General features: G+C 36.4%; 2 protein-coding genes across 2 annotated transcripts; both read right to left on the bottom strand.

The window, feature by feature from the left end:
* Positions 1-34: 34 nt before the first annotated feature.
* LOC121424391 (E3 ubiquitin-protein ligase RNF170-like) lies at positions 35-9,513 on the bottom strand. The gene is made up of 5 exons (XM_041620060.1): positions 9,289-9,513; positions 3,598-3,881; positions 2,326-2,399; positions 1,512-1,625; positions 35-762 (listed from the first exon to the last, which is right to left on the bottom strand). The coding sequence occupies exons 1-5, from the start codon at positions 9,399-9,401 to the stop codon at positions 496-498; spliced, it is 852 nt and encodes a 283-aa protein (XP_041475994.1). The 5' UTR covers positions 9,402-9,513; the 3' UTR covers positions 35-495.
* Positions 9,514-16,311: 6,798 nt separating this feature from the next.
* LOC121424412 (melanocortin receptor 4-like) lies at positions 16,312-22,620 on the bottom strand. Its single transcript, XM_041620098.1, has 2 exons — positions 21,988-22,620; positions 16,312-17,324 (listed from the first exon to the last, which is right to left on the bottom strand). The coding sequence occupies exons 1-2, from the start codon at positions 22,396-22,398 to the stop codon at positions 16,638-16,640; spliced, it is 1,098 nt and encodes a 365-aa protein (XP_041476032.1). The 5' UTR covers positions 22,399-22,620; the 3' UTR covers positions 16,312-16,637.
* Between the last annotated feature and the right edge of the window lie 238 nt (positions 22,621-22,858).

Raw genomic sequence — 22,858 nt, 5'->3', positions numbered from 1 at the left:
TTTCTTATTTTACATCAGATTTTGATGAAATTTTCAGTGTTATGCTTGTTGGATTTTTCTCTTTTTATTCAAATCAACTTTTTGTCGGGGTAGACTTGTCCTTTAAGTTTATATTCACTTGATCTACAAGCCATTTGGTCAACACTACACTTGGTCTAATAACAACTTTGTCTAATTATCATTCAGTTCAATGCCCAGTTGGTCCAATATCACTTCATCTATTTTCTTTTGTTACCTTGTAAAATTAAAATTTGTTTCATGAACAGCTCATTTAACCATAAAAATAACAATGTGAACGTAGGTATTAGAAAATATAGGTAGAGCCTTACTGGAATCGTAAATGGACCAATAGCAATCAGACCTAGTAATTTGTAGATTAACTGGTTGTATATGAGGTAGGATTAGATCGTGTGGGATAACTAGACCAAATGGAAAGTAGACGTAGCGGTTGTAGACCAATCAGCAATTAACCGTTCATTTATTATGACCTTGGTGCTATTCCATCCTTTGCGCCACAATACCCCTGTAGATAACTGTGACATAGATAGCCAAGATCAGGACCACAAAGATGTCATCAAAGAGTCCTAGAACCCCAAAGACTGCCTCTGGAATGATGTCTAGAGGGGATATAAGGTAGAGAAGGGCCGCTGCGAAGCAGAAAATGATCCTCAGACGGAACATCCAAACAACTCCATGGAAAGAAAAGAAGTCATGTGCAACGTGACGTAGCAAGGTTGGAAGATCATAGATGTAGTCCATAAACTACAATAGTTAAAGAAAAGTACAATCACATGAAAGAGCTATGGAATTGGATACAATAAGTATAAACAAATAGAATTGACAGCCAACTATCATAAATGTAGTCCCAAAATATATTTTAGTGAGAGAAAGCACCTGAATTTATTTAAAAGAATTGGGATAAAACCAGAACAAAATTACTCTTTGTTACATGTCAACAGCTTCAGTCAATTTCTCCAGAATGAATAAGTAGAACCCTGATCCCTTTTTCACACAGTAACATCTACCAACCAAGGATTACATTGAGACTAAAACTTTCTGTTTACCCATAGCTTTAATGCTCATTCACTCTCATCCATTTATTCATTAATCTATCCATTTATTCAATAAGTTTACTATTTCCTCTTTTCCTTTATCATTTATTTGATTGACTGATTGATTCGTTGAGCAATGCATTAATATCTAGTTGTAGATTTAAAAAAAATTATTTCATTATCCGTCTCTCTAAATGAATTTTATTTATACATTTGAATTGTAATAAGCCCTATTTCAAATAAATAATAATATATACTGATTTATATAGTGCAGAAACTATGTGCATATATTCTACTGTGCTGCAATTTAGAGCTGGTGAATGCTTGAAAACAAAATTAGAAAAGGGGGTAGAGAAATGTATGGAAATTATTTGAACAGATAAGCTGTTATTCTTTGATTCACCAAATCCCCATGAAAAATGTAGAATTGTTTATTAGAAATTATATTTTTCTACTTACAGGTCTGGGCTCTCCTGAAAATCTTCTATTATAATCCCTGATTTCTGCAAGAATTCTTCTCCCCTCACCACTATTCTGTTCATCTTGTTGGAAGACTGGTAGGATAATTGTTACCTGAACAGCATAAACAGTAAATCAAAATATATAGGATAACAGAATGAAGATAAGAAAATGACATTAAATATTATAAGACACCTAGATAGATCCTGTCATTTGATGTCGATCATTCAGCCCATTTTATAGGGACATCATTATCTGTGCAATTTTGGATCAATTCATTTTGCAATTTTAGATCCATATGATTTTGTCCATTGTACGCGCATGCCGAGACCTCAGGCGCTACCTGTAAAGCCGCTTGTGCTTGCAGTGCTCATGTTGTATGTATGTGACAGTCAACAGACCATGGCGAAAGATGAAATGGTGCCTTGTTGAAAGGATCATTCATTTCATCTTTCTACACTCATAAACATGGAATTGATAAACAACTACTACTTCTTCTACTACTACTACTACTACTGCTACTACTACTACTACTACTACTACTACTACTACTACTACTACTACTACTACTTCTGCTGCTACTACTACTACTACTACTACTACTTCCTTACTTCTATAATCTCCACTACCACTACTATATTCAAACATAAAAGAAACAGTCACAGTATTGATAGCAGAGCCACATTTCACAATTATAGAATATCAATCATCTACAAATTAAAAAAAGCAAAACAATGTTTGATACACAGATTGCAACCTTCAAATTGATAATTTTTAATAATTTCTTAATGTAGGATTAGTTTGGTTTATTTACCATTTGCCTACACACAGGACAGCTTATAGCACCAAGCCATGTACCATGTCTCCAGTAGGCAATTAAACAGTTACCTGAAAGAAAGAAAAAAAATTGTTCTTTAAGCAGACTATCGACTCAGATGGTCTAATGCCACATGGGCTAAACCTATTTGGTCTACTATTAATAATGAGGTTAAATTGCCATTTGATCATTTAGTCTACTTTTAAAGGAATGGTCCAGGCTGAAAGTATTTATAGTTTAATAAATAGAGTAGCATTCACTGAGCAAAATGCAGAAGATTTCATCAAAATCAGATAACAAACAACAAAGTTATTGAATTTTGAAGTTTAGCAATATTTTTGTGAAAACAGTTGTCATGAATATTCATTAGGCGGGCTGATGATGTCACATCCCAACTTGTTCTTTTGTATTTTATTATATGAAATTAGGATTATTCAAATTTTTTCCTCCCAGAACTAGAAAAATTGGATTGACAACTGATTTAGTGCATTAGATATTTATTGCTGCAACTCATTGAATTATAAGGGAGACATATTATTCACACAAGTATGAAATAATGAAGAAATTATGATTTCATGTAATAACATAAGAAAATGGAAAGTTGGGATGTGACATCATCAGCCCACCTAATGAATATTCATGACAACTGTTTTCACAAAATATTGCTAAACATTACACTTCAATAACTTTATTATTTTTTATCCGATTTTGATGAAATTTTCAGCATTTTGCTCAGAGAACTCTACTCTATGTATTATTAAGATATAAATATTTTCAGCTTGGACCATCCCTTTAATCAATGCCAATCCACCCAAGTATTAGTAGAACTATTACAAAATCTTCAGCTTACTAAATATATATACCAAACATTGAATTGAAGAATAAATCAACCACAGGTCGGTCCTAGCTTTTAAGCTGTCTTCAAAGACACAGAAACATGACCAAGTGGTGTTCATAATGCTGTTGAAAACATATGATAAAATGAGAGTCCTAAAATGTGATTGGAAATTTATTCTGAGGTATAAAGCGAGTATAATGATATGACCCCAATTTCAACATCAAACCTAACTAAACTTCTTTTTCTTTTTCTAAAATAGTACTAAAATTAAACCTCAGCTAGTCTGCATAATAATTTGCAATTTTGCATTCTTTAGGAATACATATACTAGACAATGAAAATTTCATCTCCCCGGAAATGCAATAAAAAGCTATTTCTGGAAAAAAAGGTAATTCTAATCCAAATATAAAGGCATCAAACGCGAAACCTACCACAAAACACATGACCGCAATTAGTCTCAGCTGCGCATTCTTTCTCTTCAAGGCAGATAGGGCAAGGTGCGTCTCCATTATACTGCTGGGTGCTCATACCACGTCGTCCATTACTGCTCTGCCCGTCACCACTGTCTGGTCTGTTTGACTCCCCAGTTGCTTGCCCATTGGTGGCTGCAATCCCATCGGGGTCATTTGATCTGCCGTAGCCGAGCTGGGTGCGTGTATGCTGGACCTGGGCTTCACTCTCTGGGTGTATGGCTCTGGTTGCTATTAATGTTAACCTGGAAAGTTTTGAAGGACAGAATAAAAAAAAACTTAGTTGTAATTGGTTTACACGAATTGTAAGCATGATTTCGGAACTCCTTCTCTTAGCAGCTTTAAATCAGGCATCTGCAAGAATTATGCTAATTGCTTCATACACGATGCATTTGTGTATGTTTAGTGATGACACATATCATTGACACTTAAAAATACATAAATCTAACTCTGCATGGCAAATAAAAATAAGACTACGAAATGGTGTTCATTTTTCAGAACTTAAAAAATTATATATGTTAAAAGTTAACGATGGTTTATATTGTGTTTGTAAAATTGACGAATCCTGCAGCATGTACAGGGTGTTCCACAGTGGTTACATAAATTTAATCCCTTAATCCTATCTACGTGGCATACACTAAGTTATTTGTCTGGACAAGTTTTTTGTCAAAGCAAGACCGGAATTCCAGAAGCTTTGTGATCATTTTTTTTAAAATAAAAAAGTAATATTACAACAAACGACTAACTTTCATTTCTGTTATTTGATGCATGTATCTTGAGAAAACCCAGATCAAATGTTAATTTTTTTTCTGCTAAAGGTTCCAGACATAGGACCCAAGTCCTATGAAATGCTTCAATAAATCTGTCCAGTTTTGCCAGTCCATATTTTCATATGGCTAGATAATCTATTCTATAAATCACTGGCTTTAAAAAAGCGATGGGTTCTTGTCAAATCTTCACAGCTGAATCTTCACCATTATATTTCTTTTGTGGGCATGCCTCCTTTTTTCTGATTTTATTTTCACAAACTTCAATTCAGGTTGAACTTCACCTTGTCTCTTAAAATTCCATTCAAAATAATGAAGAACCAACTGCAGAATAATGCAATTGCAAGGGCTTGGGCCAATGGAATGGAATGCTCTAACTTAATTTAAAGGTAAAAACAAGTGGAATGCCTCTGGCCGTCTCACCTGCACCATGCGGTTCAATATAGCAGCAGTGCTGACTTTGAATACTACTCAACTCGCACAAGATGTTCAGTGATACATGGTTACTCTTATGTCCACTTTTTATGAACTAGACCAATAAACTTACAGAGATATGATGGTTATTCAACAAAAAACCCCAACATGGCCAAAGTTCATTGACCTTACATGACCTGTGACCTTGATCATGTGACCTGAAACTCGCACAGGATGTTCAGTGATACTTGATTACTCTTATGTACAAGTTTCATGAATCAGATCCATAAACTTTCAAAGTTATGATGGTAATTCAACAGATACACCCAGTTCGGCCAAAGTTCATTGACCTTTGACCTTGGTCATGTGACCTGAAATGCGCACAGGATGTTCAGAGATACTTGATTACTATAATATCCAAGTTTAATGAACTAGACCAATAAACTTTCAAAGTTATGATGGTAATTCAACAGATACCCCCAATTCGGCCAAAGTTCATTGACCCTAAATGACCTTTGACCTTAATCATGAGACCTGAAACTTGCACAAAATGTTCAGTGATGCTTGATTACTATTATGTCCAAGTTTCATGAATCAGATCCATAAACTTTCAAAGTTATGATGGGAATTCAACAGATATCCACAATTCGGCCAAAGTTCATTGACCCTAAATGACCTTTGACCTTGGACATGTGACGTGAAACTCATGCAGGATGTTCAGTGATACTTGATTAACCTTATGTCCAAGTTTCATGAACTAGGTAAATATATTTTCTAAGTTATGATGACATTTCAAAAACTTAACCTCAGGTTAAGATTTCGATGTTGATCCCTCCAACATGGTCTAAGTTCATTGACCCTAAATGACCTTTGACCTTGGTCATGTGATATGAAACTCTAATAGGATGTTCAGTAATACTTGATTAACCTTATGGCCAAGTTTTATTAACTAGGTCCATATACTTTCTAAGTTATGACGTCATTTCAAAAACTTAACCTCAGGTTAAGATTTGATGTTGACGCCGCCGCCGCCGCCGTCGGAAAAGCGGCGCCTATAGTCTCACTCTGCTTCGCAGGTGAGACAACAAGGCATAAGTGATGTGTGTCTCGCCCACTTATGAAAATAACCAGAAATATTGTGATTTGCGAAGGCACGCAACAGAATTGTATCGAAACTTCATTATTCAATGAAGGCTAAAAATAATATATCTAGCCCAAATATAGAACAGTTCTACATCATTCAACGCCAGTGCTCAACACGAACTTTTCCATAGACAGCTGGCAGCTGTCTGTTTGGCAGCTGCCTGTTTCGAGAAGTTTTTTAACATTTGAAATTTTTGTATTTCTCCTTATACACAGATGGCTCGCACCTTAATGGGGAAAAACCAACTGTTGTGCAACTACCACTTCCCTGGTTTATCTGACAATACATAAACATATATGCCATTGAGTCCCTGGCTGTACAGATCTAGTTAGAAGTTCGGTCTCTTCGGTGAGTGGAGCCAACGCCACGGAGTTCAGCGTAACAACCACACAGACTAGACTGTGAACTTCGGTCTCTTCGGTGAGTGGAGCCAACGCCACGGAGTTCAGCATAACAACCACACAGACTAGAGTGAAGCTTCTTTAGTTTTGGTCTTATTTTCCAATGGTCTTTTTTTCCAAGGCAACACCAGCGTAATATCATTACCTTATTACCAGTGTACTGGAAAAATGCAGAGGTCTGCAGTCTAGTTTCCAGGTCTATCACTCCTCCAAACTCTTTGTATCTTCCTCCTCAAAGTTTGTTAGAACAGTGTCAGTGCCAAGTGTGCATGTACATGTACCTGTATCATTCCCAAGGATGACAGTACCACTCTGCATTCCAGAAGTGATTCTGAAGTGATTCTTATCAAGCCTGGCTTTGAAGGAGTTTATAGATGGAGCAGAGACAACTTCAGTAGGTATAGTGAATTCCAATCACGAACTACTCTAGCTCCGAAGGCATTTATTCTAACATCCAATCTGCTTCTATTCTGGAAGAGTTTGAAGGGGTGACCTCCAGTTGCCTCAACAGTAGAAGATGAGAAGAACATATCCTTGTCAAGCCAGTCGATCCCATGTACTATTTTATAAGTCTGGATCATGTCATCTCTTCTCATTCTGTATTGCAGGGATGGTAGTTTTAGGGCTTGAAGTCTGTCTCCATAGTCTAGCATTGCCAAAGATGGTATGAGTTTCGTTGCTCTTCTTTGTACCTTCTCAATCTCCTTCATGTCTGCCTTGTATCTAGGGTGCCATATAGCATTGCTGTATTCGAAGATTGGCCGTACAAGGCCCTTGAAGAGTTTTGACATTGTATCCCTATCCCTGGTGAGGAAGCTTCTCATGATGATTGCAAACTACTCGGCTAGCTTTCAAGACAGCTGAAGCAACATGCGTGTGAAATTTCACTCCAGAATCCATTATAACTCCCAGGTCTTTTTCTTCTGAAGTGATTCTTCCTCAAGAGCGGTTCCATCTAGGTTGTACTGAGTTGTAGTTGTAATGCAAACTGTTTCTGCCAATGTGCAAGAACTTACATTTTGCGATGTTAAAGCTGCCATTCCTTTGACCATTTGATGAGCATATATCTAAATCAGCTTGCAGGGTTTCACAATCAGCATTTGTGACTATTTCTCTGAAGATCCTGGCATCGTCTGCATATATCTGTACGATACTCCTCACTATTTCTGGCAGGTCATTGATAAATATCACAAATACTGTTGGACCGAGGACACTGCCTTGCGGTTTTCCACTCTTGACCTCATTCCACCTTGAAACCTGACCATTGATGGCAACCCTCTGTCTACGTCCTGTCAGGATTCCACAGTAAAGCATAAATCCACTCCTCAAGATTGCCAGCTATTCCGTAAGCTTTGAGTTTTCTTAAGAGACGCTCATGGGGAACAGAATCAAAAGCTTTACGAAAGTCAAGGTATATTTTTTGTGTTCATATTCATGACAGTATCGGTTCGGTGTTGAGGCTGGTATAGGTGTTGTCACAACACCAACACCAGATTTCAACACCGTATGCCTAACGTTGGATCTACCGTATGGCGAGACTACCACATATCGACCACCTCTTTTGAAACCAACCACCTTGCGCGCGTTAAAATTATTGCGTACTATTACAAACAATACGCGCGGGAGAGTAGGAGCAGTGTATTGCGGGTGGTCGGTTTTAAAAGACAGGTGATGAGCAAATGTAAAATCGTCGTATTCGTTGTTCGTGGAGATATACGCAGATTGAATTGGAGTCGCTGAGCGAAACATGGGAATCTGATCTGTATTGTGCACAATTGAGACAAAAACTGGGTAAAATTGATATTTTCGCAGATACGATGCTTATAGAAGATTAGATGGTCGATAAATAATGGGTAGGCCTGCTGGTATGGCAGTGTATCCTATTGCCGGACACCTTTATTTCAGTGCTTTAAAAATGACAACTAGAGGAAATACAATGAAGAAAAATTATACCTTGCTATTCCAAATATTCTGAAAATTATGAATATGATGAAATTATTTTATATTTTCCAACCGTTTTCTTTGCACCGCACTTGCCGCATACCCCTCCGCAAAAAACAATTATTTTCGTGCGTGACAAATTACATCATAATTCCGGACGCGCCACGGATGGGTAAAAATATTCTTAATTATAATGGTGTAAGAAAAAGTTGGTGTGATTTTTTCATGATATATCATCTCATGAGTAAATTCTAAGTTTTGGTTTGCTTTCTTATATCGATTTTGAGCAGATCTTTGTAATGTGTTTGCTAACTAATTTCATTTTTAAAAAAATTTTTTTGATTGCGTGTTCGATATGGCACTTTCCAGTATTTATGCTCGTTCATATCGTGACCCCTCAGTCAAGTTCTATCGATGCGCAGACGATCGTTGACGGCTCTCTACCTCGCGCACGGACGGCCGGGATATATACCTTGAGAACTAGCCGCCGTCGACGATCTGATCGATGGAGCGGACGAGATTAAAATTCGGCGAATCAGGCCCGAAATTAGGTCCGTATTGCCATCAGAAAATAGATCAATTGGGATCAATTGTTAATGCAAAACTATGTTATATGATATTTTAAGCATTTTCTGTCATTTTAGAGAAAAATAAGGTAAAAGTTGGATTTTTTCGCCTTGTTTTTGCAAACTTGTTCTTTTAATTGATCTGTGAAATTGAACTGCGGAAGTCTTACGGTACGAAATTGATTTCGTACGCAGTACTATGCGCGTCCGGAAATATGATAGTGTCCGGTAATACAATACGTGACTATACTTTAATTAGAAATCACCCATCGTAATTTCGTATTTGCGATCGCGCATGATGCGGAATGGTAGTTAGATCTACACTTCAGAAGTTCAGTCCAGACACGCATTACCAATACCATCTTCGCCCGAAGCTTCGGCGAGGCGATGTTCATCCGAGCGATGGAGATTCTACTTACCGGTTTCGATAAGCGACAAAAAACGGCACGGCGACTACGATTATTAACCCAAAGATATGAAACAGCTCATCTCCTATACCTTCAACAATAGTTCCTGTTTCAGGCTGGCTCATTTTCAAACTTAATTGAATATTTCACAACACAAACATCACAGTTTTCGTATGATTTCTACTCAGTGCCAGCGTCAGTCAGATGACCTATTTCTTTCGATGACAATGCGACGACGAATGTACGCGCGCGCGCCGGAGCGACCACGGACCACGCCCATATCCCAAGGCTAAGCTAGATATACCGGTAATCGGGGATTCCCCCAATCATCTCCCATGACCCCGCCTGGGCCCCTGCTAGAGAAAAGTTACACGGCTTTCAATGATCCCATGTTCAACCATGTTCAACTGTGCATGTTAGAGAGAGAGAGAGAGGGGGTGGGGGGGGGGGGGCTTGGGGCCTCCCAAAAATTCTTGACCTAGAAAAACAAAGGAGAAAACAAAGAGAGAAAACGATGGGAAAAAGGGCGATGATCTCTGGCTTCTATTTTTCTATAAACAGACATGAACAGAAGGTCTTTTTTTCTCGCTCGCTTTGCTCGCGAACAACTTAAGGGGCGGATCCAGCCTTCACCAAGGGGGTGGGGGTCGATTTTTTTAAAGCCATATTTTCCCCGATCGGCGACTCGAAGATAGTTTTTGTTTGTTTGTTTCTTTCTTTCTTTCAAACTCAAGGCAGTCCGAATAGTCACTTTTTTAGCTTTGTTCTTATAAATGAAAATAAATATAGCTCTAATCTCATATAGAGCGAGCGCGAGCTATTTTTAATGTTTTCATTTTATGTATCCCGGGTTATGTATTTTGTCCTTAAATTTGAACAATCTGGGCAATGTTCGTTATCCTGACCAAGATGTGTATGCATATTTGATCTGATCGAAAAGGGACCCGTTATGGACTGCTTGCAATTAGTCATAAAGACGTTACATATTTCAACAATCAAATCAAGTAATGCAAGCGCGAAGAGCGAGTTGAAAAATTTTGACACCTACAGAATTGAAATTCCAAGCACTTTTTATAATCGCGAACAATAGGTACTGTATGTTGTTGTGTGTCCGGACGGGTTGTGTGTCCGGACGATCGATTTTTAGAAAGTCATTTGGAAAAATTTACAAGCGAAGTTTAATCAATTTTTAGTAAAAAATGTTAGGAAATATTGTAAAGAACAAAATAGAAGATGATTACAAGTAATGAATTCATATTTTTGGTGTAATCCACAGACAAAAAAGAAGGCTTCAAAAAGATAAAGTGTCCGGACACCCGACCCCCATCCGGGCCCCCATCCTATAACTAAACAATAATGATGCAAGCGTGCGAGCGGAAAAAATCGAGATTTAGACTCCACAACGGGACACCCGATCTATTCATGTGTTGTAAATCATGAAAAGGATGAGTACATTAATAATGTGAGCGAAAAACGCGAACAGAAAATTTTTGATAATTCTGATCTGAAACTGAATAATGATTTAAAACAAGCTGCGTGTCTGAATAAACATGCGCATGCGTGTTTCAGATTTAGACCTAGAATCCGGGCATTCTAAATACATTTTTATTATAAAAATTAATAAAGCGAGCGCGAATCGCGAGCTTAAAAATACTTGATGTTCCAATCTGATAACTGTGTACAAAGTCTATGAGAGATGAATCATTGTTAATTCTAATTGGTCTGCTTAATTATTTTAGGGTTTAATTTAGTTGTTAAACGGTCTGTAATAAAGTCCATAAAAGAAAAAGAAAAACAAAAGATAAAAAAATGAGAATACATAAGACATAAAAAACAGCAAAAAGAAATACATAAGGAAAAGAATATGTTTCGCAATTTTTATTTGTGGAAACCTTTCGATTAGATTAAAAAGATGACATCTGGAAAAAAATGAAGTGAAATTGGGTGTTAGATATTTTATTCATAATAAATGATAGTAATTTTCAGATTTTTTTTTGGTACCGACTTGTACATGTAGTTCATGTGGAAAAGTCCGTGCCAAATTTCGGCGCGATCGCGCGAACGGCGGTCGAGATCAGAAGGGGGGGGGGGGGGGGAAGGGGGCATCATGATCCTCAATACATCTCAAATAGCTCAGTAAGCTCCATATTGAGCAAGATATATGAATCACCTGTGACAGGCAATGCGAGCGCGAGCGAAAATTTATAGTGACATGAGTTTCCCCTCATCTTATTTTTTCACCCGTCTTCTTCCTCTTATTTTTCCTCTTCTTTTTTCTCAATTGTCAATCGCGGGGTCAAACGTATTACGGTTTGTTTTTTTTCCAAAGCTTTTTTTTCTTTAAGACTAGCCAAATGTGTTTAGGGTATGTTCCCCCAAGCTTCCCCAGGGGCCGGGAAAGGGCACTTCCATTGACGCGTGGATACCATGCGCGACAATGGGGTCTCGAAAAGCAGACTTGTCCATATTCTAAAAATGCACCCTTTAACAAGTATTGGCGTGTGAAACCTTTCCCTTAATAGGTATATTGGAAACAAAATGATATACCCTTGGAAAGTTTTTACCAAAACAAGTACAGCGATATTTTAATGTCACGGACGTCGGTTTTACCTTTACCTACATTATTGGGCTTAGTACAGCCCCACTTCCCACACCTCATGCTAATCGGACTCTAAACACGTAGTGTTGACTATTGGCCTGGGGCAAAAAGAATATTCTTTATATAACATTTTAGTCTTTTTACCCTCGCAAATTTGACCCTAAACACATAGCTTCCTATTTAAATTTCCATTTAAATTTTATCTATTTTAGTGTTTTTGACACCCTTATTACGTATGTAACGTACCCTATCTTGAAAACTCCCTTTTTACGTGTTTTTTTTTTGGGTCGCGCATGGTATCAACTCGTCAATGTAATTGGCCCTACCGGGCTTTTTCCCCGGGGCCTTTTCTGAAAAGTGTTCAGGTTCTTCCCGATTGTGGTATTTTAACCCTATCTGCACTGGGGTATGCACTACCAAATGAATATAGTTTTGTTGATTGTTAGCAAGAAGAAAAACTTGTTTATGGGCCAAAATGTGTAAATGAAGCTCGCGAAAACTTGTTCAGGGGGTTATTTTGCACACAAAGAAAAACTCGTTGAGGAGGTATTTGGAAAAAAAATTGGCCACGCATATGTACAGTAATACTTGAATGCCCCCCCCCCCCGGACTCCATGATCAGTAAAAGGACTCCATAGAAATAGCCTATTCATAATGGGGCAAACACATACAATTACGAAACCTTATATCGAATCCTTTAATGCATTTCGTCTTTCCCATTTCCCGGGCCATGTCTGGGATTAGGGAATCAAGTAGTTCTCTACTCATCTCTATATACTCTTTCTCTCACCTTCATTGTTGTCAGTTAGCTGACCCCACCACCTCCCTTCACCATCCTAGCTTTACCCTTCTACCCTGCCACCACCTTTCCCCGCCAGCCGATCATAATTTCCTCTTTCATCTTCTCTGGCCTAGCCTGAAAAAAGTCACAGATGGTCATTTTTACGTTTTTGTATACTCGGTTTTGGAAATTGTGTGTGTTTTTTTTTTCACTGGCCTAGCCTGAAAAAAAATCACAGATGGTCATTTTTACGTTTTTGTACTCGGTTTTGGAAATTGTGTGTGTGTTTTTTTTTTTTTTTTTTTTAGGGGGGAGCTAGGTGAAGTCCCCATCTTCCCCGATCCCGCGGTCCCTGCACTATCCTCTCACTCTCCTTCTTTTACCACCTCTCTCATCCCAATTTCCTTTCCCCTCACTGTCTCTCTGACTCTTTCTCTCCCATGCATTTTTCAGCCTACCCTAGCTCTCGATCCCCATTTGCTTTTCCCTCTCCCTCCGAAACTCTCTCGATGACTCACTCCCTTGACTTTCCTCATACATTTATTGATCATTTATGAATAAGGCATCAAGCAAGCAAACAAACAAACACGCCTGTTCATAATAACTATAATAAGTCCCTTTTTGATAAAACAGATGTCAGAAAAGAAATGCGTCAAAGATAATTCAGTGTTTTATAACATTCTTTAGTTGGCACACAATGCTGACTCGTGGTCACTAACATGACTAATGGGCAATAATGTGATATTCGATTTCGACGGTCACTAATGGGCACTATTGTGATATTCGATTTCGACATTTCCAAAACATTACTCCTCGGTTCTTTTTCAAAACACATACTCATAATAACCGCCGCAATTTTCACAGCCATGAAAAACTCTTAATAAGTATACATCAAATTGACGTGTGCAAAACAAGTGTCTGACCAAGAAAAAGGCGATAATTTAAACCGGTGCCTGTCTTAATGATGAGGTACACAATCCAAGCTACTGATGTTAGCCAAAGGATGTATAATGTGCGATTGTTAAGGAACTGCTTTAAAAAGTATAATCAAATAATCACGTGTGTGTTTTTTCGCTTCTTACAGACGTTATCAAATATCTAAAAAAACACAAAAATTCGACGTTTATAATAACAAAAACATTTTAAACATTAATTTATAAGATGTTAATTGATAAAAACATGTACAATATGGTGTTAACTTTATATAATGTTAGAAAAAATATAGACTTAGCATTTTATTTTATAACAAGGATCTATGTAAACCTTTATCTTGTATGAATATTTGTTTCGTTACTCCTTTATTATTTGAATCGAATTTCCTTCGATGCCTTTTAGTAAGCCTGAAATTCACACATATTTCTTTCTTAGTGAGCCTACATTTTTAATAATTATTTTACTTTGAATTATCTTACAAGTACCTTTAAGTATACAATATCATAAATATTCTAAACATATTTGTACAGGTGTCCAGACATAATTACCTTTTAGTGTAACATTGATTATCTACATGCATGTATAAGTCATAAATATATTAAGCTACATATATAATATGCGGTGTTAACTTTATCACGTATGAAAAAATACTTGGGCTTTGGTTTATTTTTAAGCATTTTGTTATGTAACAAGGATCTATTTCCTTGTAACCTTTATCTCATATGATTTTGTGTTTCTCTACTTCCTTATTATTTTAATTGAATTTGCCTCGACGCTTTCATACTTTTGGGATAGAAAACCTAAAATTAACTAATGATATGTTGTGTAACACTCACCTATAGTGAGCCTACATTTTTATAATTATTTTACTTTGTATTATTTTACAAGTCCCCTAGAATATACAATATCATAAATATTCTTAACTTATTTGTATTGTCCAGACATACTTTTCATAGTGTAACATTAATTAATCTAAATGTATAAGTCATAAATGTAGCTTGTATACAAGCAATGCGTACAGGCACACACAAAAATAATTCAACTCCTTAAATACCAGTTATTGATCGATTATAAAGATATTAAAATACTGATAAAATGATAATAATAATTAACATTTATATAGCGCTTATAATACAACAGTTTCTAAGCGCATTGGAAAGAGAAAAAAGAAGTAGCAAAATACAGTGAGAGAGAACAGGAAATGGAATTAAGAGGACTGCTTAATGAGGTAAGATTTGAGGAGTGTTTTGAAAGATTCGACAGTGAATGCATTCATTGGCGGCGGAAGCCAATAAATTTAGGGGGTGTCCACCTGAAATTTTGGGATGGACACATGTAAAAAATAGGACAAGCGCCCCAAAAATTTTTGACAAGCAAAAAAAAAAAAAAAAAAAAAATTAGGTCATCAACCAAAATTTTAGGGGGGGACAACACACATTTCAGGGGTGGCCACGTGAATTTAGAGGGGGGGGGGGACGCAGGAAAAAAAATTGACAAGAAAAAAAAAAAAAAAAAAAAAGGTTATCAAAAATTTTTTTTAAGGGGGACCGTCCCCCCACCTAAAATTTAGGTGGGGGACACGTCCCCCCCCGCTTCCGCCGCCTATGGATGCATTACGGATGGAGATGGGGAGATTTTTCCAGAGTTTAGGGGCAAGAGCAGAAAAAGCACGATCTCCATAACGGGTAAAAGTGCGGGGTCCTAGAGATAGTCGAAGGTGAGCAGTAGAAGAAGATCGGAGACGTTGAGTTGCAGAGGATGAGGGACAGAGAGAGATAAGATTTTGAAGGTAGGATGGGGCGAGACCATGGATGATTTTGAAAATAATTCTATTATGAACCTGGAGCCATTGGAGGGAGTAGAGAATAGGGGTAATATGTTCAAAATTTCTTTGTGAGGGTTTTCAATCTAGCTGCAGTATTTTGAATTCTTTGAAGGGGGGCTATACTAGATTGAGGTAAACCAGCAAGTAAAGCATTACAATAATCTAAATGGGATGGTACAAAGGCATGTACTATACGTTCAGTAGATGATTTATCAAGATACTTTCTTAACTTCCCTATCTTACAAATACCCCATGATGCACAACGACAAACATTTCTGATATGCTGGTTAAGGGTCAAGTTGTTATCAATAATAACTCCAAGGTCCCTTACAATATCTGAACCACTCATATTTCCAGCGAGAAAATCTAAACAAGGTAAATGATGATAAAGAGAAAAGAATAGCAGCAAAAGTTAGAGTGATGATAATGATGAAATGCATTTTCACAGATTAGTAGGGAATTAACCAATAATTGGGTAAAATGGGAAATGCATTTTTATCGATTATTTATTATATTATTTATAATTTATTTATTAATTGGGTAAACGCAATATTGCGTTGAAATTTACTCTTAAAACATGCATTTTTCCCAGTATGAGGAGGGGGGGGGGGATACCCAGCAAACATGCATGTTTCCTTTCTACCCAATATTTGGTAATATTTACCGGCTCTAAGTTTTTTAGAGTGTGAAAGGTGATTCTCCATAATCGGACTTTATAAATATACACTGTAAAAACTGTGGTGTTAAAACTGACACAAGTTGGTGTTAATAGAGGAGCACACCCTGAGGTGTTAAAACTACACCCTAGAGATTGAACATAACACCAAAGAGTGTAAATATAACAACCAAAGGTGTTGTAATAACACCTATGGGTGTAAAACTAACACCACCAATTTAACACCGGTGTAAAACAACTGGTGTGGTCCTCTATGTACACCGGTTAACACCACAGTTTTTGCTGTGTAGGACTTGATAATCACCTCAGCATTAATGAATGAAATAAATGACACGAAAGACATAATATGATATATTTTCCTCGTAGATATTTTGTACATAAATCAAACATTAATGACCATGTTGAAATCTTAATGAATACTTAGATACATGCATGCACGACAGTTTTCACTTTGACAAGAGTAATATATGTACTGTATAAACACACATGCTGCATGGCCGCGCCAGTGTATATTGATATACACAAGATGATATTATTACGTGCTAGTCTACATTTTGGTGTTTGAAACGCTAGCCACTGTGTTCTTAGTTTCATTGCCCTCCCAATTGGAACTTGGATTTTGCCCCTCGCCACTTTGTGGCTTAGAGCAGCATATTTTGTTCAGAAATTTACGAAAATCCGATAAACGGGACCAGTATATGATGGGATTTACCACCGAATTCGCACTGATGAGCCACCAGCGTAACACTTGGATGAGAATAGCACCCAACTTCCCCCAAGATGACCTCGGCTGTGTATACAATATGATAATATAGATACACCCAGGAGCCCAGCAAAGGATATTCGTACCTACCACCAGTGCAAATGTGATGAGAATGCGCGCATTCTGTTTAGCACGTTGGGCCGAAATACCAGCTCTACGCGCACTAGCCGCAACGGCAAAATAAATGATAATGTAACAAAGAGCCGATGCTATGTGAGAACCTAGTATTACGATAGGGGTGATAAAACCCAGCAGACTATTCTCCAGTATGTTGTAGTGGATGGTAACAAAGATGGCCGAGTTCATCAACCAGAACACGATAGATGTGATGATACAACGGGCTCTTGTCACGAGGCGTCGATTGTTGAAAGGATCAAGTTTGATGACGATGAAACGATGGAAAGCCACCGCAAGAGTGCTGAGGATACCTGTTGTATATGCCACACTAAGGAGAGCTGATACCACTACAGGCTGTGTTTACGAAAGAAAAGAAAATTACATATATTTATTTAGTTTAAATATAGAATTTGTTGATATTAAACAAGTGAGGATTTAAGGTAGACAAAAGGCTAGACATGCGCGTTAAACATGATTGTTAAAGGGGTGGTCCGGGCTGAAAGTATGTATAGCTTAATAGAGTAGAATTCACTGAGCAAAATGCCGAAAATTTCATCCTAATTGGATAACAATTTAACAAAGTTATTGAATTTTAAAGTGTAGCAGTACTTTGTGAGAACATGTAGGCGTCATGAATATTCATTAGGCATGTTAGGTAGGCTGATGATGTCACATCTCCACCTGTTCTTTTGTATTCATTATATGAAATTATGTTTATTCATTTCTTTCCTCCAAGAACTAGAAAAATTGGATTGACAACTGATTTAGTGAATTAGATATTTATTGCTGCAACTTATTTCATTATATATGATATATTATTCAAACAAGTATGAAATAATGAAAAAATGTGAATTTATGTAATAAAATAAGAAAACGGGGAGTGGAGATGTGATATCAGCCCACCTATATTCGTGACGACTGTTTTCACAATATATTGCGATAAACTTCAATAACTTTATTATGTGTTATCCGATTTTGATGAAATTTTCGGCATGTTGCTCGGTGAATTCTACTCTATGTATTAAGATATAAATATTTTCAGCCCGGACCGTCCCTTTAAGTAGTCAATACCCAGTTAGCATTAAAAATTAATCAATTTTCCCTATAGCTAACACTACTCGATAAGTCATTACGATAGCAATTATTGTTTCATTAATGATGGGAGAAAGAATAATTAGTTAAGAAGATAATTCTTCCTTCCACTTTATATCAGACCGTAAATCGGCAACAATCTACGTGTTTGTTCAGAGACCGAATTCGATTATATTTTGGTGGAAATTCATTCATTATTATTTATTTTCACTTTATTCAATCAAGGTGGCATCATTAGCTACACAAACTTCTGTCCTTGGTGGCCCTGATATCATGGATATAAAAATAAATATCAAAATGGCATATACATTTATTAGCGTATTACTAAAAAAAAACCCAGATCAAAAGAATAAACATTATAACTACAATAAAAATAAAAACTCAAAATTGAATTGCAAGAAAAGGTTACTATAAAAAGTCCTCAGATTATTCCACTCCGTGGTCCCGATGCACTATAGCGTACCTAACGGGGGGTGGGGGCAGACTCCCCCCTGACGAGTCACAACTCATACAGGGGACGTATCCCGGCCCCCCTGTCGAGTCAAAACTGATCCCCAAATTAATAATTTGTAATGTAAAAATGCAATGAACCTGAAGACCCCTTTTTTTATCCCCACCCCTTTGGAAAATCCTATAGGTACGCCAGTGTCCCGATATATTGAAAAGTCCCGGTCCACTTTGCAGAGGAGCACTGTTTAACCAGTGGCGTATCTAGGACAAACGGCGCCCGGGGCAAGTGCTAAATTCGCACCTCTTTCAAAAAGTATTATTTATAAATGTGAGAAATTATACATGGATAACAGCTTTAATTGATAACTCTTGTATCATAGTGTCGAAAATCTGTTTATCTGACGGTCAGTCGAATCGGGGTCGACCTAGTCACTAACCCATCTCTGTGCATGGTCTAGTGGTTAAGGCACGGCGTTCCAAGCTGGGACCCCGGGTTCGATTCCCGGCAGAGAGCATCACCGATTATCCAAAAGGGCAGGTAGCTCTGGGGAACATTGATTTAAGCTACGCCTACTGTTTTTCTTTATACTGTTTTATTCTGATTCCATGAACAAAAATATAACATTTCAATTTAACATTTCAAAACACATAAAATAATATTTTACATTTCATATTTTGACTTTTTTTCACTACAAGCATAATCATATATAACTTAAAGGAGAAACAAATGAAATCAGTTATAAAAATGGTTGTTCTCTTCATTATTTTCATTATTAACTGTTGTTCTCTTCATTATTTTCTTTCACACACACACACACCCACCCAAACTCCCACACATACATACACTCATTCCCACCATCACACCCCCACACACTTTTTTTTCCCAACATGTTTTATTAAGGATTTCATTGAAATGGATTACATATTCTCAAGATAAATACAAAACAATTACAAATCTTCATTTTATATCAGCAAGGTTATGCAAAAAAAATATTTACCAAAACAAAAAAACTGAAGCAAATAAGGATGGAATGAAATTCCTTAAAAAAACACTTTTATATATACTAAAACCCCAAACAAACTAACTAAACTCAGCCCCTAACCCTCAGTGTATTTTAATGATAATTTGTATTGAATAACTGAATGATTTGCATGAAAACAGAAATGAACATACATGTATTATAATTGCATCCCATTTTATATCAAGCTTCAACATAACTTAAACACACAGAGACACACCCACCTTAACACCCACACACACAAACCATGCATACGTAAACAAACATAATATAAACAAATCTGCATATATGGACGTTCAATTTTTCGCGAAATAGGATTTAGAAAGAAAGGAATCTGCAAATCATATTGATACAAGAGAAGGGGAAATTGAAAAGAAATATAGTAAAAAAAAACACATCAACTTTCACACCAGGATTCACACTCGCACTTCACTAGACACATCCCACCTATTCACATTCAAATCCCCTTTCACCTTCAGTTCATCGCATTTCTGTAAATGTAAACTTAACTTGCCTGACTTCGTTGCCAGGCGACTTTATTCCTCCATACAACCTGTAATATATTTTTGTATCTTAATGTATGAAGGTACTCGGCCTTCAGCTCTGGAATTAAAAATTGCATATTTAATAAAAAGAATAACAGAATTGACACATTTAATTCTCCAAGAATTTCAAAGTAATCCTGAGAATATTTCCCTCCAATTCAAACTTCTCAATTCAACTAAACAAAAATGATCAATACAACATTGCCACAGAGGTTTAACTTTTATGCAATCCATGAGTATATGAAAGTACGATTCAGTTTTTGTACACCAAAACGAGCAGTAATTATCTCCCACGAAACCAAATCTCATCAAATGTTCTTATATTGCTCCATGTAAAAGTATAAAGTGATATTTCCCTTTGTTTTCTTATAAGAGTTGTACTCCTCATACATCCAAATAATTTACAAATTTCTACATCAGTAAAATTAAAATCACATGTGACCATCATTGATCGTCAATTTGTATAATCATGTAGATTAGTAATAAAAAAGTTTGAAGTTGTTTTTGGATTATTTTGATTAAAAAATAATCTTTAAAAAAAAAAAAGACTCAACAAATATCACAGATGAAATATTTTCATTTTTTCGTTAAACTATATTTACCGGAACGGTGTTTGATTGTTTACATTAGCCATTACAAAGGTCCTGTTTTTTTTTAGTACTGTTCAAACTTTAAATCACGTGATATAATGTAGGTCCACTTAAATGATAGCACGTCTAATTCCCTTTGTATTTATACACTGTTAGAAAATTTATCCTTAAACTAAAAGAAGTTCCTGCAGCAGAGTCTCGAGAACACCTGTAATCTTACCAGATTGCGTAATCTTACAGGAAATTGGTATTTGGTGTGTGTAATCTTACAAATTTCCTTAAATAAAACACTCTTTTCCCCTTTTTCTAACAGACATGTTCTGTTAAATTGCAGAAAAATTCCTGTTTCATGAATTTAAAGAATGATTCTGGTATTGCTTTCTGCAAAATCTTCTTTTATTTTTCTGTAAAATCAGGTTTTTTTTTTTAACAGTGTACCACACTAATTATGTAAAACATTCTAGTTTCTGTGTATGAGTAGGATTCAAAATATGCATTAAGTCCATCCATCGAAAGCATACACTGCAAAACACTGGTGTTAATTTAGCACCAGCCTTTTAACTATATCGCAAAAAACACCCGTGAAGTGTTGAAGCAGCATCGATTTGGCGTAAAGCTAACACCAGTGTCCCGTAACACAAATGTTAGCGATTACTAGTAATCGTACGCTTGATTTTCACGATTGATTGTACATTTTAGTCAATGCAATCAATCGTTTTATGTTCTACGATCATTGCTAATCATCTTCATCTTCATACTAAAATATTGCATGAATTGATGTTTCGTATTTGAAATATTTGCCCATTCTGCTTTATAAATGTATTTAATTAGCTTTAGTTCGGGATTGCCATTTTTTCAAGCAATCTGCTTATGATGACAATCCTTCTCCAGCAAATTGTGAATATCATATAATAATTTGGTAGTTAATCATTTTTGACTGGAATTATTATTATTTAGTACACTTTATTTATGATTCATGCCAAAAATGCTAACATATTATGTTTATTATGTTATGGAAAATGTATTGTACGAATGTTATGGATGCAGAAGAACACAATCAATCAATCAATCAATCAATCAATCAATCAATCAAAGATTCTGTATCATGGGCTCCTGATCGGCATTAAAGCATAACCAATGAGTATTGAACTAACAATCTGTTTGATTCTAAACTGGTATTTTTTCAACACTTCTCTGGTGTCTTCCGACATGTCCGATATATAAATACCAGACTGGTGTTAAATCAAAAACAGTGTTTTTTTTTTTAACTTTTTCATTAAGAGTATCTGACAAATTTGAATACAAAGATTATATTCCTTACCTGTGCAATAAAGGACATATTGAGGAATGTTATGATCAAGCTCATGAGAGCGGCTGCCATGTCAGACAACGCGATGTTAAGGGTAAAGATGTTCTGTGTAGTTCTCAACTTTTTAACAGCTAAGATTGCGATCACTGTGACAGCATTCAACGCAACACCGAGACCGTTGATGCTCAGGAGAACTGAGTTAAACACGGTTCGATCCATAATGAAGATTGTTTCCCCTCTTAAAACACGATATTCAATAGAGAATAGGGTTAAAAATTTAGAATCTCGATGAAAGGCGCCGAGAAAACAGAAATGCCGAGAGCCGAAAAGATGGGAATCGTTAATGGAACATTCAGCCCAAACACCATCTCTTAAAAATGTTCTACTTCTAGAATCCTTGACTGAAAAATGGAGAACTGACATATGGGATTTAATAATGAAAAAGTAGGTTACACCGCTGATAGAAAACGGAAAATAAAAGATAAACCTGAAAGACGATTTTCCAAAAGGGCGTTGGTCATACGCGATTGGTTTACTTATGCATTACGTAACCAGTGATGACGGTTAAAACATCCTCTTTTCCACCGTGCATCCCTACCTCTAATCTATATATTTTTACTTCCTGAACAGGTTGAATGTCGACTTTCTACCTTGCTACCCCTCTCCCCTTCTCTCTCGCGACACATTTTCTTTGTAGATGTGTTGTTCATATTGTTTATACACACGAGAAATAGAAACTTTCGATCCATTTTTTACCATTCACACACACACACACACACTATTAATACAAATTAACAAAACATCCCAAAATAAAAAAAAAAAATACACAGGTCTGATTGGCTTAATTTTAGCAATTTATTGATATTTCATTATCATGATAAAA

Source organism: Lytechinus variegatus, chromosome 11 (genome assembly GCF_018143015.1).
Source record: "Lytechinus variegatus isolate NC3 chromosome 11, Lvar_3.0, whole genome shotgun sequence".
NCBI classification, from domain to species: Eukaryota; Metazoa; Echinodermata; class Echinoidea; order Temnopleuroida; family Toxopneustidae; genus Lytechinus; species Lytechinus variegatus.
The sequence above is the reverse complement of the archived record's forward strand: the minus strand, read 5'-3'. Positions and strand labels throughout refer to the sequence as shown.

What these genes read in the sequence shown, in the direction of transcription:
- LOC121424391 (XM_041620060.1), bottom strand. Translation starts at nt 9,401, where the DNA reads ATGAGCCAGCCTGAAACAGGAACTATTGTTGAAGGTATAGGAGATGAG. An exon ending in TTTGTCGCTTATCGAAACCG is followed by an intron (nt 3,882 to 9,288) that starts GTAAGTAGAATC and finishes AAAACTTTCCAG; the next exon opens with GTTAACATTAATAGCAACCA. An exon ending in TTGCGGTCATGTGTTTTGTG is followed by an intron (nt 2,400 to 3,597) that starts GTAGGTTTCGCG and finishes TCTTTCTTTCAG; the next exon opens with GTAACTGTTTAATTGCCTAC.
- LOC121424412 (XM_041620098.1), bottom strand. Translation starts at nt 22,398, where the DNA reads ATGTCAGTTCTCCATTTTTCAGTCAAGGATTCTAGAAGTAGAACATTT. An exon ending in ATATGTCCTTTATTGCACAG is followed by an intron (nt 17,325 to 21,987) that starts GTAAGGAATATA and finishes TCGTAAACACAG; the next exon opens with CCTGTAGTGGTATCAGCTCT.